Source organism: Mytilus galloprovincialis, chromosome 8 (genome assembly GCF_965363235.1).
Source record: "Mytilus galloprovincialis chromosome 8, xbMytGall1.hap1.1, whole genome shotgun sequence".
In the NCBI taxonomy this organism is placed as follows: Eukaryota; Metazoa; Mollusca; class Bivalvia; order Mytilida; family Mytilidae; genus Mytilus; species Mytilus galloprovincialis.
Window position 1 is genome coordinate 30,276,073 of NC_134845.1, and position 15,174 is coordinate 30,291,246.

At 32.5% G+C, this 15,174-nt stretch overlaps 1 protein-coding gene across 1 annotated transcript; it reads left to right on the plus strand.

The window, feature by feature from the left end:
* The first annotated feature begins 2,006 nt into the window (after positions 1–2,006).
* On the plus strand, positions 2,007–14,024 carry LOC143085524 (uncharacterized). The gene is made up of 3 exons (XM_076261911.1): positions 2,007–2,018; positions 2,416–3,148; positions 13,660–14,024. Exons 2-3 carry the CDS (start codon positions 2,465–2,467, stop codon positions 13,843–13,845), a joined length of 870 nt encoding a protein of 289 aa, XP_076118026.1. The 5' UTR covers positions 2,007–2,018; positions 2,416–2,464; the 3' UTR covers positions 13,846–14,024.
* The last annotated feature ends 1,150 nt before the right edge of the window (positions 14,025–15,174 follow it).

Below are 15,174 nucleotides of genomic sequence, written 5' to 3' on the forward strand. Positions count from 1 at the left end.
ATGGATTTGATTCGGGGTTACAATGATTCAGAAACAGAATCAGATGAGAACGAACATGATCAATTTCTCCGAACCTTCCATGTTGATGTTGGTGGCAATGAGTTAGAAAACAGTTTGACAAGTCATCAGTTGTTGAAGGAAATTGAATTGGTCAGGTACAAACGTGATATAAAGAAGAAGTACATCACACCTAAAGAGGATGACAATGTTGAACGTTTTTCATTTAAGATCAATCGAAACAACCATGAAATCGTTGCAACACGGAATAGATATTCCGACATGTTTATTTTAACTGAAGAAGGGAAAGAAAAACAAAGGTTAATCAAAGCTGGTTTGGATAAAGATTCTGTTGCTGTGTATTGGACCATTTATTGCCCTGGTAAAGGAACTTGCAAACGTGTTTGCGGTGGAATTGGGACATGTGATGAAGGTATGATATGACCAAGGATAGATAAGAAACAAGCCTCAAAGCAACCAAGGCTTGTTTTTTTAAAATATTTTTAACCTGACATTGAAGAAAAAAAATAATTTGATGAGGATAGGGTAAAATATAAAAAAAATACTCTAATGTAAAAATTGAAAAAACAAAAGATTTTCTTATTTAATTTTCCGCGCCATTTTCCATCATCAACAACATCAGCAACATCCAGAGATGTTCCGATAGCAATCACGTGGTTTTAAGACGAGAGTAGGGTACGTTTAATACTCCGCGGTACCATGACGCATTTTATTTCAAACGAGGGTACGTGTATGACAAAACACGGTACCCAGGGTACCATCATTGAAAGTAAAAGTACCCAGGGTACGTTGATGGAGTACCCAGGTCGACAACGACCCGTTCAGCCAAACGAGTCCAATTAATAATTTATGACGTCTATTTTTTTAAAAATTCTGGGACGCGTCAGTATTATTTAGACTAAAGTCTGAATTATTGCAAATACTGTTTGAAAATATGTACATGAATGCATTTCCTTCATCTGATTTTTTTATTAAAAGCAAGCTGTGAAGCCATATACGCTCCGTATTGGGGTATTGTTTATGGTCCTATTGATATTTAAGGGTCACTATTTCAATCGTATTCAATTTTTAGAATGGTTTAAGAGTTTATCAATTCAATCAACTGTTTGATCTCTATTTCAAAGGTTGACCACTATTGAGTTGATCAATTAATAAATATTGGTTTTAGTTTTTTTCAAGGGTCATGATTGTATCAATCATATTCAATTGTTAAGATTGGGAAATATGAGACAACATCCCGACCAAAGAGCAGATAACAGCTCAGGGCCACCAATGGGTCTTCAACCACACCCGATGATGGGCCTTAGCTGGCCCCTAAATAAAATTGTGTACTAGTTCAGTGAAAATGGACATCAACGTTTCTCGTTTTGTTTATATAGATTAGACTGTTGGTTTTCCCGTTTGAATGGTTTTACACTAGTAATTTTGGGGCCCTTTATGGCTTGTTGTTGGGTGTGAGCCAAGGCTCCGTGTTGAAGGCCGTACTTTAACCTATAATGGTTTACTTTTTAAATTGTTATTTGTATGGAGAGTTGTCTCATTGGCACTCACACCACATCTTCCTATATCTAATCAATGCTACACTCCAAAACATATAAATGAACTAAAATTAAAAAACATACAAGACTAACAAAGGCCAAAGGCTCCTGTCTAGGGACAGGTGCAAAAATATGGTGGGGTTAAACATGCTTTGTGAGATCTCAATTCTCAACCCTCCCCCTATACCATGTATACCTCTAGCCAATGTAAAATATTAAGGAAACACACAGCAATACGCACAGTAAAACTCAGCTTAAAAGACTTCTGGAGTACAATGTCAGAATAGGTAACAAAAGAAACTAAGCAAAATGACAATTAATGATACATAAATTAACAAAGGACTACATTTGTACTAGTAGTTAGTGACATGCAAAATATGCAATCCTTAATGACCTGACAACAGAATTTTTACTGAGTTTATTGAGTTGATATATATATGTTCATCAATGGAGATCGTCAGGGTTTGCACTTTTATCATAATGATCAAAGGCTTGCAATTTTCCAACTTGATAAGTCTGCCTATATAGATTGTACCCTACTATTTCAATCTCCTCCTTTAAAATAAACATTTAAAATATGAAAATTGTATGAAGTTTTACACAAAATTCTATAGTTTGTTAAAAAATGATTTTATCTGCCTTTTTTATTCAACTCTTTCATTAAAATTTCAAAATATTGCAAAGATAGACTTTAGACCAAAGTTTAATCTTTTTCTACCTTCTGGTTGGGTCATCTGATCTTGTTTTTCTATTCGTTATGTTTTATTGTATAAATGTAATATATAAATCCATATTTTCATATTTTAAACAGTGTATATATATACAAAATATTGAAATACTTTGTTCTTCTTTTATACAGGATTGAATGCCATATCCATGATGACACTGTGACAGGGAAAAACAGTAACATGAAACTTGTTAAATCACCAATAGGTGTGATGACTTTCTGCAGATTCAGACTTCTTTCATTATCACCAATAACCCATTACAATCATATGACAAACTTAGCCAGATTTTCAAAGATTCATTGCTCAACACAAACATCAAGAACATACACATGTGTTACAATTGGCAATTTTAGTAGCAATCTCTTTGAAAGTTGCCATATGAAGAAATGTGGTAGAATTGAAGATAAACAATATTTTCATCAATGTGGTCCAAATCTAAACAAAAAGTTCCATAAAAAGGTAAAAATTCATGATAACAAAAAGGGACAATCATCTGATGAATCTAATAATGTAAAACGTGTAAAGTTGGTGAAATTGATTGACACTATTCAGTTGTTTTCTAATGAAGATCTGTTAATTGGAAAGCAAACATTAGCAGGGGCTAAGGAATATGCCAACAGTAAAGGGTTCAAATTAGCTAAATTAGAGGGAAAATTTACAGAAGGATTCCCATCGTATAAACTTGTGACAAAAGAAGAACAAAAGGAAGAACAGAAGAAGACACCGAAGGAAAAGAGCCCAAAACGCTTTGACATTGAAACAAAAATTGCCGGCCATGATCTCCAGGTTAAAATCAATCAAATGGTTAAAATACTTGTAAAAGGAAGACAAGTCAATACTGTTCTATCAGCTGCTAAAAATGAGGTGAGTTGGTTTTATTGTTAACGTTTTGATATCAAACTTATTGAAAATTTCAAATAGGGTTATGTATTCGACACAACCTTGAGAATGTTAGCCCAATGTACATGTGGTGTATCTTATTTACGCCATGATATTATGGTTAATGCAGGGCTTCCAAAACGGTCATATATTCCGGTCATTTGTATAAAGTCCGGTCAAAGTCCGGCTGGGAAAAGCATGAAACGGTCATCTACTTTTTAGTTTCAAGGCTTTTTCGGTCATTTTAACATAATTCATGATCTTTTTGACCCAACCTTTTGCCTTTAACATCCACGCATTTCCGGTCATAAAAGTGACATGATGTTTAATGACTATCAAAACAGCCCCTACTTCAATACTTTCCAATTTAAACAAGGCTAATTAGTTGTTGGACAGCTGAAATCTACCTGTTCAGGTGACATGTAAACTACTTTCAGTACCGGACATTGTAAAAATTATCAGTCTTTTCACAATTTTTTTCTTACATTTCAGCGGTATCTAATTGATTTAGTCCAAAAGATTAAAATTATAAGAAATTAGTTTATCAACATGATTTGATAAAAAAAATTAAAAAGGTTTTAAATGAAAACTCGTCAGAACTACGTTGTATGAACTAGAACACGCGTGCGTATGTGCACAGGTGGGAAATTTAATTATGTATCCTACATGTACATTTCTTAAAAAATACTATAATTATCATTGATACCTGTATCTAACGTTCATTTCAAGTATTTTGTTGAAGAAATAAAGTGGAAAGAGCTTCTTCACTCAGTCGTGCTTTGTAAACGTACACGGATTTTACGTATCTGTTTATGGTCCATGTTTTACCATTGTCAAGTCAACATCCGGTTTAGATTTTAAAAACGAAAGTAAAGTTTTTGACAATGTCATTTTGCACAAATAAAGAGTCTAAGACATATATGAGCAGGCTGATGTGCACACTATGAATGATGCACTGCCAATTTAACAATTTACATCCGAACATCAAATTCATATCAAAGTAAAGTTTAAAATTGTGTTTTTTTTTAATCTAATGCCAATCATTGGAATGGCCATCTGATTACCATAAATGCCTTTTGTGACTAAGTCTTAAGGGATTAAAATCGGGATCAGATATAAAATGTCCGGCTGGCTCAAATATTTTTTGGAAGCCCTGGGTTAATGTAAAGTAATAAGATTTCAACGATTTAGAGGTTCCTTCAGCAATTTGACCTTATTTTATGGTATGATAAATGCAAGACTTCCATGCAAATAAATTTAATACTGCATCATGATATTAATAAATATATATAATTTTTGTCTAAATTTAAAATTATCTCCCCTTTCAAGAAATTTGTCATTTTTTTAACCATTGACTGAAGTGGTTAACATGAGCACTTGAATTACTGAACAACATGCTTGTGTGAATAAAACATGTTAAATTAGACTAAAAGTCCAATGTCTTTATCATTCTGTAAATGTGGATAAAAAGAGATGCAAGGTATATTGTAATGATAGTGTATTTATTGAGACAGCAACCAAAATAATTAAGCAAAGGATGTCTACACAGCTACTTTTGCATAGGTACTATTTCTGTACCAAAAATCTGTAGTACTGGAAATCTACTTTTAATATTCAGTACTATTTTGGTACTTTAAAATTATTGTAATATTTAGGTACCTGTATTTCACAGTACTTGATTTGTACATGAAATTAAAGTACTACAGATTTTTGGTTGCACAGTTACATTTTCAGCATTTTGAAATTTTATCTTTTACAAATCTCATCAAGTTATGATGTTCAAACATGGCATACTGGTGTCATACCACCAATTAAAAGTCCCTATCTGTTCAACCAAATTTTGCAATTTTCACAGCTTTCTAAATATTTTACCTTAAGTTTAACTTCATAGAAACTAGGTATATTCTGAATTGTACAGGTGTCACCTTTCTGCATGCCAATTTTCAACATACATTCAAAATCACATAAGAAAGAAGAGAGCTCCCGAAAGGAGGTACCACTAAAAATAACCCCTGGTTTTCTGGAAATCTTAAATTAGTATACCATGGAGCGCATTAATCCTCAATTTTAAATGCAAACTCCTAGACAGGTGAAATTTGGCTCAAAATGGTCTTAATATATTTCTCTTTCAACAAAAGTTTCATTTCTGCAAATTTGTTGGTTAGTTTAGGTGAACAATGACATCAAATGCACTATTTTTTGTCTGAGTAGGCCTACTTTCACATACGTTCTAAATTTGAGGGAGTAATTGGTGGTATGACACCTACTGTCATCATTGTTGGTATTATTTTTGTACCAATATTTTAAGGCGAAGTGTACGTAATTAAACTACACAATGGATTTTTTAAAAATTTTACATGTAGATTCTGCTTGTAAAAATAAATCGGAAAATAAAATAAAAAAAGGGGGTAACCGTTTTCGTTTTTGAGATACGAGCTGTTGAAGTTAACAGCATCATACACCAAAATTACCAAGGATATATAGGGAAAATCGTGAAATTCGGCAGGAATTGTTACATTTCCAAGATTTTCTATTATATTAGACAATCGATTTTTTTTTAAATTTATGAGACGATTCTAAAATGTCTGAGGAATCGATTGGTGCAAAGAAAGTCCTTAGCAACCGTGCTACTTTTCAAGCTATACCCTGTTAAAGTTGAATCTTGAGTGTAAAAAAACAAAAAACAACGACAACGTTATTGACGTCGCCGTAACAGTTACGACGCTTCATATAGTTCTATACTTGTATGAAATATATACCGTTTTGTTGGAGTTCGTGTTGCTCGGTCTTTAGTTCTTTATGTTACGTTTTGTGTACTATTGTATTGTATTTGTCTTTTATATTCGGGTGCGTGCGGAGATCGCCAAGCTAGAAAACGGTTGACATTTTCTTAATTATGAACTAGAACTATTTTCGACCTTGGTGCCTTATTTTTGTTAAAATCTAAACACTGCGGCGTGTTTTCAAAATCTTTGTTCCAATAAAACTTCATTTCATCAAGGTCTCTTCTCAGAATATCAGCCATCTGTCTGGCACAGGATAACAAATCAATATTTAAGTAAATTTAAGTTGTGTGGTAATTCTTAGTACATTTGGGTAAATTAATCTTATCTTTGTGCCGCATAAGCATCTCTATAATTCAACACATCCCTGAGCCACGACATTATATATTTTATGCATTGCATGCGCTTCTTTTTGTCACAATCCAAACCGGCTAGTAACCGTTGTATAACTTTTACACGTTTGAAGACGAATATTTGCGTGAAACATTTTTGTATGATTTTTATTTCTAGAAATCAATCTGAAATCTACAACAGTCCTTTCCCGAAAGTCGGGCTGGACCTTTACTTTTATGTGCATTCGAGATTTACACAAATTGTAACCCTAATAATTCAGTCGTATTATTCAGCTAATGTACGAATGCTACATTTCTCGTGTGGGAGAAAATCGGACATGGAAAGGGCTTGAATTATTCGAGTTACTCAAATTGAAACTCGGGAATATATTTCTAGCTGTTCGGAATTCGCGGAAACAAATGGTTGTTTTTCGGCATTACGGCATTGAATCAATAGAAATACAAATTTTTTCTTTTAACAAATTCGAATACCAGTCAGTTCATTGGACTTTAGTTTGAAATAGCGGCGGTAATCCATTCATTTTATCCAATCAATTTGGGGGGGAGTCAACATTGATAGCCAAAATCCTTGAAATATTCGATAAAAAACCGTTGAATGTAAATTATATGAACTCCAAAGTCTCATATTATGAGACTAGTAAACCACAGGCTTCTCAATTCTTGTATGATCATGAACTAGGTGAAAACCTAGAGCTGATCGAGTGCGAGATCCTCATGGATAATCATCGAGGTCGTTAAACACCCCTTGCAGTAAACTTGGGTTAAATTTTTAAAAAATCCAAATGTAATAGCCTGAACACATTTCACCTCTCATTCCACTAAATATTAAATTGCAGTTACAAGTATCACAAAACTTCCCTGACCTCTTTTCTTTAACCATAATAGAGGGAGGAGGGATGGAGGGATCCAGATCCCGAAATCCCGGGCTTAAAAACACGACATCCCGAGGTCCTGAATTTAAAAATAATTAAATACCGACTACCCGAAATTCAGAAATAGAATTCCCAGATCCCGAAAGGGTCAATCCCGAAATCCCGAGCTTAAAAACACCCGATCCCGGAGTTCCGATAAAGGTCCTACCCCCCTCCCCCCCGTAATTCTATATTCTATTCATTCATAATCTTCAATTGAGACTTGATACTTCAAAATTACATTCTCTAATTTTGAATGATACACACAGGCACAATAAAAGAAAACAGATTTCGCTATATATCTCTTCGAAATTGGAATTTGTGAAAGAAGAAATGACATGTTATATTTTATCTTACATGTGTACTTTCAATTTCAATATGGTTCTAAATTTAGATTTAGTTTTCCCATAAATTGCGGACGGAATAGAAGACACCTGTGTTTATTTTCTGCACATGTAGAAAAAGTTGAAAACTGGGAGTTGAATGACATATTTTTTACTTATTTTAAGATAAATGTTAGAGTGAGACAACTTTCAAGTTACTGAATAATTTTTGGGGCCTAGTTTGTTTATTTTTTGTATGTTTTCCGTCTTTGTTCTTCCGACCTGTAAGTGTTGCACTACTAGTGGTCAAATTATTCTCTTGTATCGTCTGATTTCCGAATGAATATAAATCATGTCCTTAAATTTTCAATTGCACAAAATACGAATATTTCAACGTATTTTTAATTAGACAATTAAATTCACACGTCTTTCATTAATTATTTGTTACCTATTATAAAACTTTACGTTGAGTACTGTGTTTTTCGTTCAAGACTACGGCTTTTTAAAACGATATTGTTGGGTCAATTCAGGTTTCATTTTAATTAATTTGATATCAATAGAAGAAAAATTGTTACATGTTTATTTGTTTATTTGTTTATAATTTTGTTGTGAGGCGTTTTTTCTTTCTCTTGATATCATAAACACGAAATGCCTTCTCCTACGCGTCTAAAACAAAAAACAAACAAGTGTTTTTAAGCCAGGCTGCACACAGAACAACGTACAGAATGCTGTGATTTCTAATTGGAGTTCAGTATTTAGATAATTTCTATGAGGTTTAAGACAGCATAGGAGTGCTTGTTGGATTCATTATAGACCGCAGAAAGTAGTTTCTCTTTCGTGTGTCCTTTCGTGGAGTAAGGGAGATAACTTGCGTAACTAACGACGAACGTTTTTAATCCCGTATTCCGCTAGAGGCGTGCAATTACGTACACTTCGCCTTAAGTACAAACCAAGTACTAGAAAATACAAGTACCTAAATATTACAATAACTCTAAAGTAAAGAATTAGTACTAAATATTAAAAGTAAATTTCCAGTACTACAGATTTTAAATACAGAAATAGTACCTATGCAAAAGTAGCTGTGTAGCCATCTGCTTACAGTCTTCAACAATAGAAAGGACTAATGTTAAATTGCCTTAAGGAGGCTCGCGGGTATAAGATTTTCAGAAAAAAATTAAACATTTATTTTTCATTACAAATTTTATTTATTACCTGTAGTAGTTGTGACTTTATCATATGGTACAAAAATCATTCCAAAAAATCAATTCGTGTTGGCCCCAGGTGACTTTTAAAATGTAGATATCATTAAAAAATGCTCCAAATTATCTCCCTTTGGTGCAAAAATGCCATTTTTTGGCATTAAAATTGAAAAATCTTTTTTAACTCATCGGTGACCTATATTTTATATTGTTGTTTTCAAAGAAGCTGTACATAAACTAAATAATTGTAAAAAGCGATTTCTGTAATTTAGTTATTTTTTTATTTCGATATTACCTCTATTTCTGCTATTAGTTCAACAGAAAAAAGGGACATTAACAAAAATGTATGCTTCTTTCGAAGGCAGATTGTGAGCGTAAATGAACGGTGACCCCATTATTTTATTTTATTTTTCTATTAGGTATAAGATAAAGTTCATTTATAGAAAAATATTGAGAAATCCTATATTAAATAAAAAAAATTGATTTAGACCCGCGAGCCCCCTTAATTAAGCATGTTAATGTACATCCCCTTTAAAAAAAAAAAATACTTATCTTAATTTGTTTGTTGTATATCATGTATTTGACACTATGAGTCTTTTCTATACATTGCAAACAAGTGTTGATTGATTTCCACCTCATGTATTTTAGTAAATTTTGGTTCAACAGGATAAATTTAGATTGAACAGGCATTTGTCTAATTATGAACTGCAGGTTATGTGATACTAATTTGAAAAGGTTATAGACATGTACCAAAAATGAAGCAGTGAAAATTCATTAAGTACCTGCTCTAAATGAAATCTCCTTCTGCCAAAGAGTTTTCCTAATGCTGTAATGGCTGGAAATATGACTGAATAAATGACTAAACATTGAAGTATTAAAATAATTATTCATGTTATTTACACAAACTGACTTAAATTTAATATTGTCTAATGTCATGAATGTAAGGAATTAATTTTCTGTCCATCTTGCCCTTTAAACAAACAAACACTTTGGGCACTTTATGCTCCCCTAGTTCATTAAGTTGTTCTTTCAAAAAATAACTGTCATGACTGTTGTCTTTACTGTCTTATTTTGATTTTTTAACCACATCCTAGTAAGGTTAAGAATAAATTTGCTTTCTGTTTTGGTTGCTTCTTTTTTGATAAAATTATGACCCATGGTCCAATGTTTGTAAATACATGCAATTAAGATTCGACATCCCTGAACTTTTTTAATAGTGCCTGCAGACATTGGTTTGAATTTAGATTTGGTTTGTAGTTTTTTTGGAAAATGACGCAGTCATTGTTCCATAACTGCCGACCTGATTTCTCTGCCTACCGCGCTTGGTTTCGTATTTACTAATTTCAATACAAACTGGAATGTGCTTGTGTTATCATTATGCATGAGCATTGTGTAGTAATCAGCCAGGAACCAGTTTACAAACTAACTGGTTTCTGTTTGTATTCCACTACAGTCGAACAAAGTGTTGTAGTTTGACAGGAACCAGTCCAGAATTTTGTAAACTACAAAACGTAATCGGTTATTATCATTCCGTTTTGGTGTTTCATACCGACTTATATGGTTTGAATAAGGTTAAGACCCTTCAAACATTAATGTGATAGGTATATTAAAGACTGTTTTACAAAAGGATGAAACTGTTTTGCTTTAAAAGTCGTACTTTAGTGATATATGTTATGTACGGATTTCCACTTTCACCGGTTAATTTCTTCTTTTACACGTGCTTTTGAAACTTCCTGTTTAAACATCGCAAGTTTTAAAATTGTTTTTTGAGTGAATTAAACTTATTTTAACAATCACGAAGCGTTCGGGAATCATTTCAAGCAGTTTCTTCTTCTCTTTGATGATGGAAAATAGGTTTTCTCAAGAAAATACCGCAAACGATCGCAGAGGAATTGAAACGTACAAGTCAAGTCGGCACCTGGTTAAATTGGCATCTAGTCAAATCGGCACCTATTTGACGTCAATTCGGCTTCCAATAATATTTATTATAATATTTTCTATTCAATTAATTAATAACTGTTACCAAGTACATAGTGAATATTAGGTAAACAACGAAACCAAAGTGAATATGTTGTTGTGTATAAAAGTAAACAACGAAGCTATTGTTTTAACCAAGATTAAAATTAAATGGAAAACTATGAGTCCCTTTCAATAAATCAAACTTTCATGCCAAATAATTAGCAAATTTAAGGTGGTTTTTTTTTTCAGTAATGTTTAAACAGCATTAAACAAACAATCCTGTAAAAGACTCAACTGGTTAAATAATGCATAAAAATATCCAATATCTCATGTATTAGTCCAAATAATAATGACGTCTGACAAGGCTATTTTATTTTTTTCTGGGACGCCTTCCTAAGACGTTCGTAAGGAAGGCTTCCTAAGAAGGCGTCCCAGAAAAAAATTAACATAGCCTTGTGCATGTTGTGGTCATATGAAGGTATCCCAGAATAAAATTTAAAAAGCCTTGCCAGACGTAATAATTATTTGGACTACTCATATATATCATTAAAAATACACCAAAAAATTCATGTAGTTGAGAAAAATAAATACATACAAAATGTACATGAACATCCAAAAAAAGTGAAAGTTAGTATTAACTCTTTTTGCTTTAAAAATTTACAACTGCATTTAAGTATTGAATGCTTTTTTTTTGTAAATTCATTGAGGTGTAAAAGCGTTGACCGAAGTACTTTTTGTATGAAGCGCGTTAGCGTAAGGGCTTCATTCTAAAAATGTGCACACGGTCAACGCTTTTGCAACCCTATGAGGTTACAAAAAGAAACATTCAATACTTATAATTACTTTTTTTTAGCTAGGATCATGAAAACACGAATTTTATAACTTTTTTATTCAATTCATCTGTGCACTTTATTGTGGGACCACGTGTTATCATGAATGAAAAGTTTTATTGAGTGATGCAATTGCTTGAGGAATAACATGTGATGTGCAGTTAGCCAATCAGAATAAAGTATTATAATGAAACATATATCAAATGTAATTATAACAAAATACATTACGTTGTAAGAGTTATCTCCCCAAACACTGTTTTTCTTGTGGCCACCTCTCCTTCGTAACCGTAAAAGATTTTATTTTACCAAATTGCTCGTTACATATTTAGGATAAGAATATTCGTTTGAACCATAGCTCTATGGGGACTCCATATGAGAGTTATTCCCCCTTTTTCATTTGATTCAAGCGATATGCATTTTCAACTGGTAAACCATAACTGATAGAGACATAGGGTCTTCATGAGGTCATTGGTACTAAAAATGAAATTGAGGTCAATGTCAAAGGTCAAGGTCATATTATAAATTTAGATTTTGGCTTATTTTCACTTCTTTTCAAATACTGTATGACATTTTGACAAATAATTTTTCATAAATTATTAGTTGCGACATGTCCTTACTTGTATATTTTGGTTGAAAGGCTGCGCATACAATAAAAGGGAATTTGTCCATCTTACATTTAAAATTACGCGTCAAGTGGTAGTACTCATTAACCAAACATATAAAAGACCTAGGATATTTTGATTCAAGGTCCATGGTTTGTGACCTTGAAATTGAGGTCAAGGTCATAGGTTAATAGGACGTCATAAAGCCATAGGAACTAACATTTTAAACTGATTTTTTATATTTCAATATAAAAATAGATCTTTTCTAGTGGAAAGACTTCAATTGTTCTCTGAACAATTTGTTTTTAATTTACTTCATATTTTGTGGGAGAAGGGGGTTCAGACTATGTGGTATCAGGTCTGTTTGCGCCCAATACACTTTCGCACCTCGCACGTTCACACCCAAGGTCCGTTCGCACTCTACTCATTCACGCCCAATTTTAATTCAAATTCAAGTTGAATTAAATTGGAAAATCATGACTGTTGTTTTAAATTGCTTTGGTGTAAATACTGAATGTATTTATAGCTTGGTATGAGTAAATTAAAACATTGAAGATTTTAAAGGAAAAACACAAAAGATAATTGTTTTTAAGCCCTTTGATCTGAAACAACGAAACAATAAAATATAGGAACCAAAATATAGCAATCCACTATTATAACCAAAACATGATAAAATTTATTCAACACACAGAAAAAAAAATAGTCAGAATCTCACTTCATTATGAAAGAGGTCAATGAAACAAAGTATAGCAATACACTAACCAAAAACATGATTAAGAGTTATTCAACACTAAATAAAACGTTGACAAAATACCACTTTATTTAGAAAGGATTATTATTATCTTTAACAATACGCTATCCAAAACATGATTAAGATTTATTCAACACCAAAAAAAAATGCTGTCTCACTTTATTTTTAGACAATGACAACAATTATACTTATAAGAAAACACTTGCTTACAGAGTTATTAAACACAAAACCAATTAAGATTAGTTGCGAACATGTAGGGTGTGAAAGTGAAAGGGGGCGAACATGAGTTTGCGCAGACGTGAATGGGCGCGAACGGACCCGGATTCAGCCTATGTACCAGTGAGAAATGTAGAAGCCTTTCTACGGTATTTATTTGTACAATTCAGGTAGTCTTGACCTATTCATTTGTCTTTAAAAAAAAAAACAGCCAGTTGGCACCTTCACTTCACACACACACATATACGAATATCAATTATATGCTTACGAGACATGTTGCATTGTTAAACTAATTACGGTATGTGAAAATCAAGACTTGCATAAAAACTATCCCAATATTAGAGACAGTGGCGTCATTTTTCTTCAGAGCTTTCAGCTCTTTGATTAAATGTTACTGTGTTTTGTGATCAGTTCTAATGAAACTGATTATCAGCTGATTATAATTGAAACTATTTTACTGGTACATGTTGCTTTTTTACAATTTTGACAAAAGTGTTATTTCTTGAGAATTGATAATTAGAACTAAAGTCATGTTGAGCTATTTTCACAAGTTTTATTTCTTCTTGCAGCAAAACAAGGGACTACTTGGATCAGTTCACAAAGAGATAACAGAAGGACTTGACTCAGTAGGTTACATTAAGGATTCCAAATTCAATATTGATAAAGGCTACATAAACTCAGTATATGTACCTCGAGAAAATAAAGTGAAAACAGCTGATGGAACTTCAGAACATGATGGGGACAAAAAAGAATAAATTTACTAGATTACTAGAATGCAACTCAGGATTTTCTTTTTTATTGAATCAATTAAAGTGATGTTAGAACTTGATCTGGTCTATTCCTGGTGATGACATATATAGTGTCAGTATGAAAATGAAATTACTGGTGTGCCTTGAAGAATATTTTGGCTTTGAAATAAATATTATTACACAGACCTGTATTTCATGTTTCTCTGAATTGTAGTTTTCAATCATCATTTCATAATATACATTTTTCACACAAAAAGAATAAGCAAACATAACACTTGATTGATTTAAACTGTTCCATATTAAAATTATTTCAAAGACAATAGAGACAGGGAATGTATCAAAGAGACAACAACCATACAATAGAGCAGAAAATTTGTAAGGGTTCCCCGGAACCCAGTGTCAAGCCTACTTTTGCTATTAATTGCAGACTCAACAAAAATGAGGAAAAAAATCATTAAAAATATTCCTCTTGATACTATCTTTTGATTGAAAGAAGCTTCTGTCCCAATTTGTTAAAACCAGGATAGTTTATGAATCTAATAAAACTTTAACAGCAGACTGTATGTAATATAAACTTGAAGAAAAACTAAGTTTATATATAAGTAAAATACAGATAAACAGGTATAAAATTTTAACAAAATTTCCTTTTAGATACTAGCTTTTGATCATAAAAAAACTTCTGTTCAAGTTTGGTACAAATCCAGGATATTATAAGTTATTAAAATTATAAAAACTTTAACCTCAGAGGAAATGTGTTGTTCTTGGCAGAAAAACTGAGCCCAGTTATAAGTAAAATACAGAAAAATGGAATTTTGTTTTTACAAAATTTACTTCTTGACACTTTCTTATGACCAAAAACATGTTTCTATCCAAGTTTTGTACAAATCCAGGATAGTTTAAGAAAGTTATTAAAATTTCAAAAACTTTTAACCACAGAGTGAATATTTGTGGATGCCGCCAACGTCAATGACGAGGACGCACTGCAGGATCACTATGTCTTGCTTTTTTGACTAAAGTAGAAGGCTTGACATAAACGGTCCAAGGCCGGCTTTAGGTCTTCAGTGCAATGAGAAAATCTTAACTCTTAAGCGGGCTTTAGCTGGTTCCTTATAATAATATGTTTACCTCTATGTGATTTGGTCTCTGGTAGTGAGTTGTCTAATTGGCAATCATACCATATTTTCTTATTGTTATAGTTTAGCATTATGGCTACTAAACTCCTAAACAATACAAAATGAACCAAGTTAATAAAACACAAAGGACTAACAAAGGCTACAGGTGGGAGGTGTAAACTTGTTTTAGATCTCAACCCTCCCCTATACCTATAGCCAATGT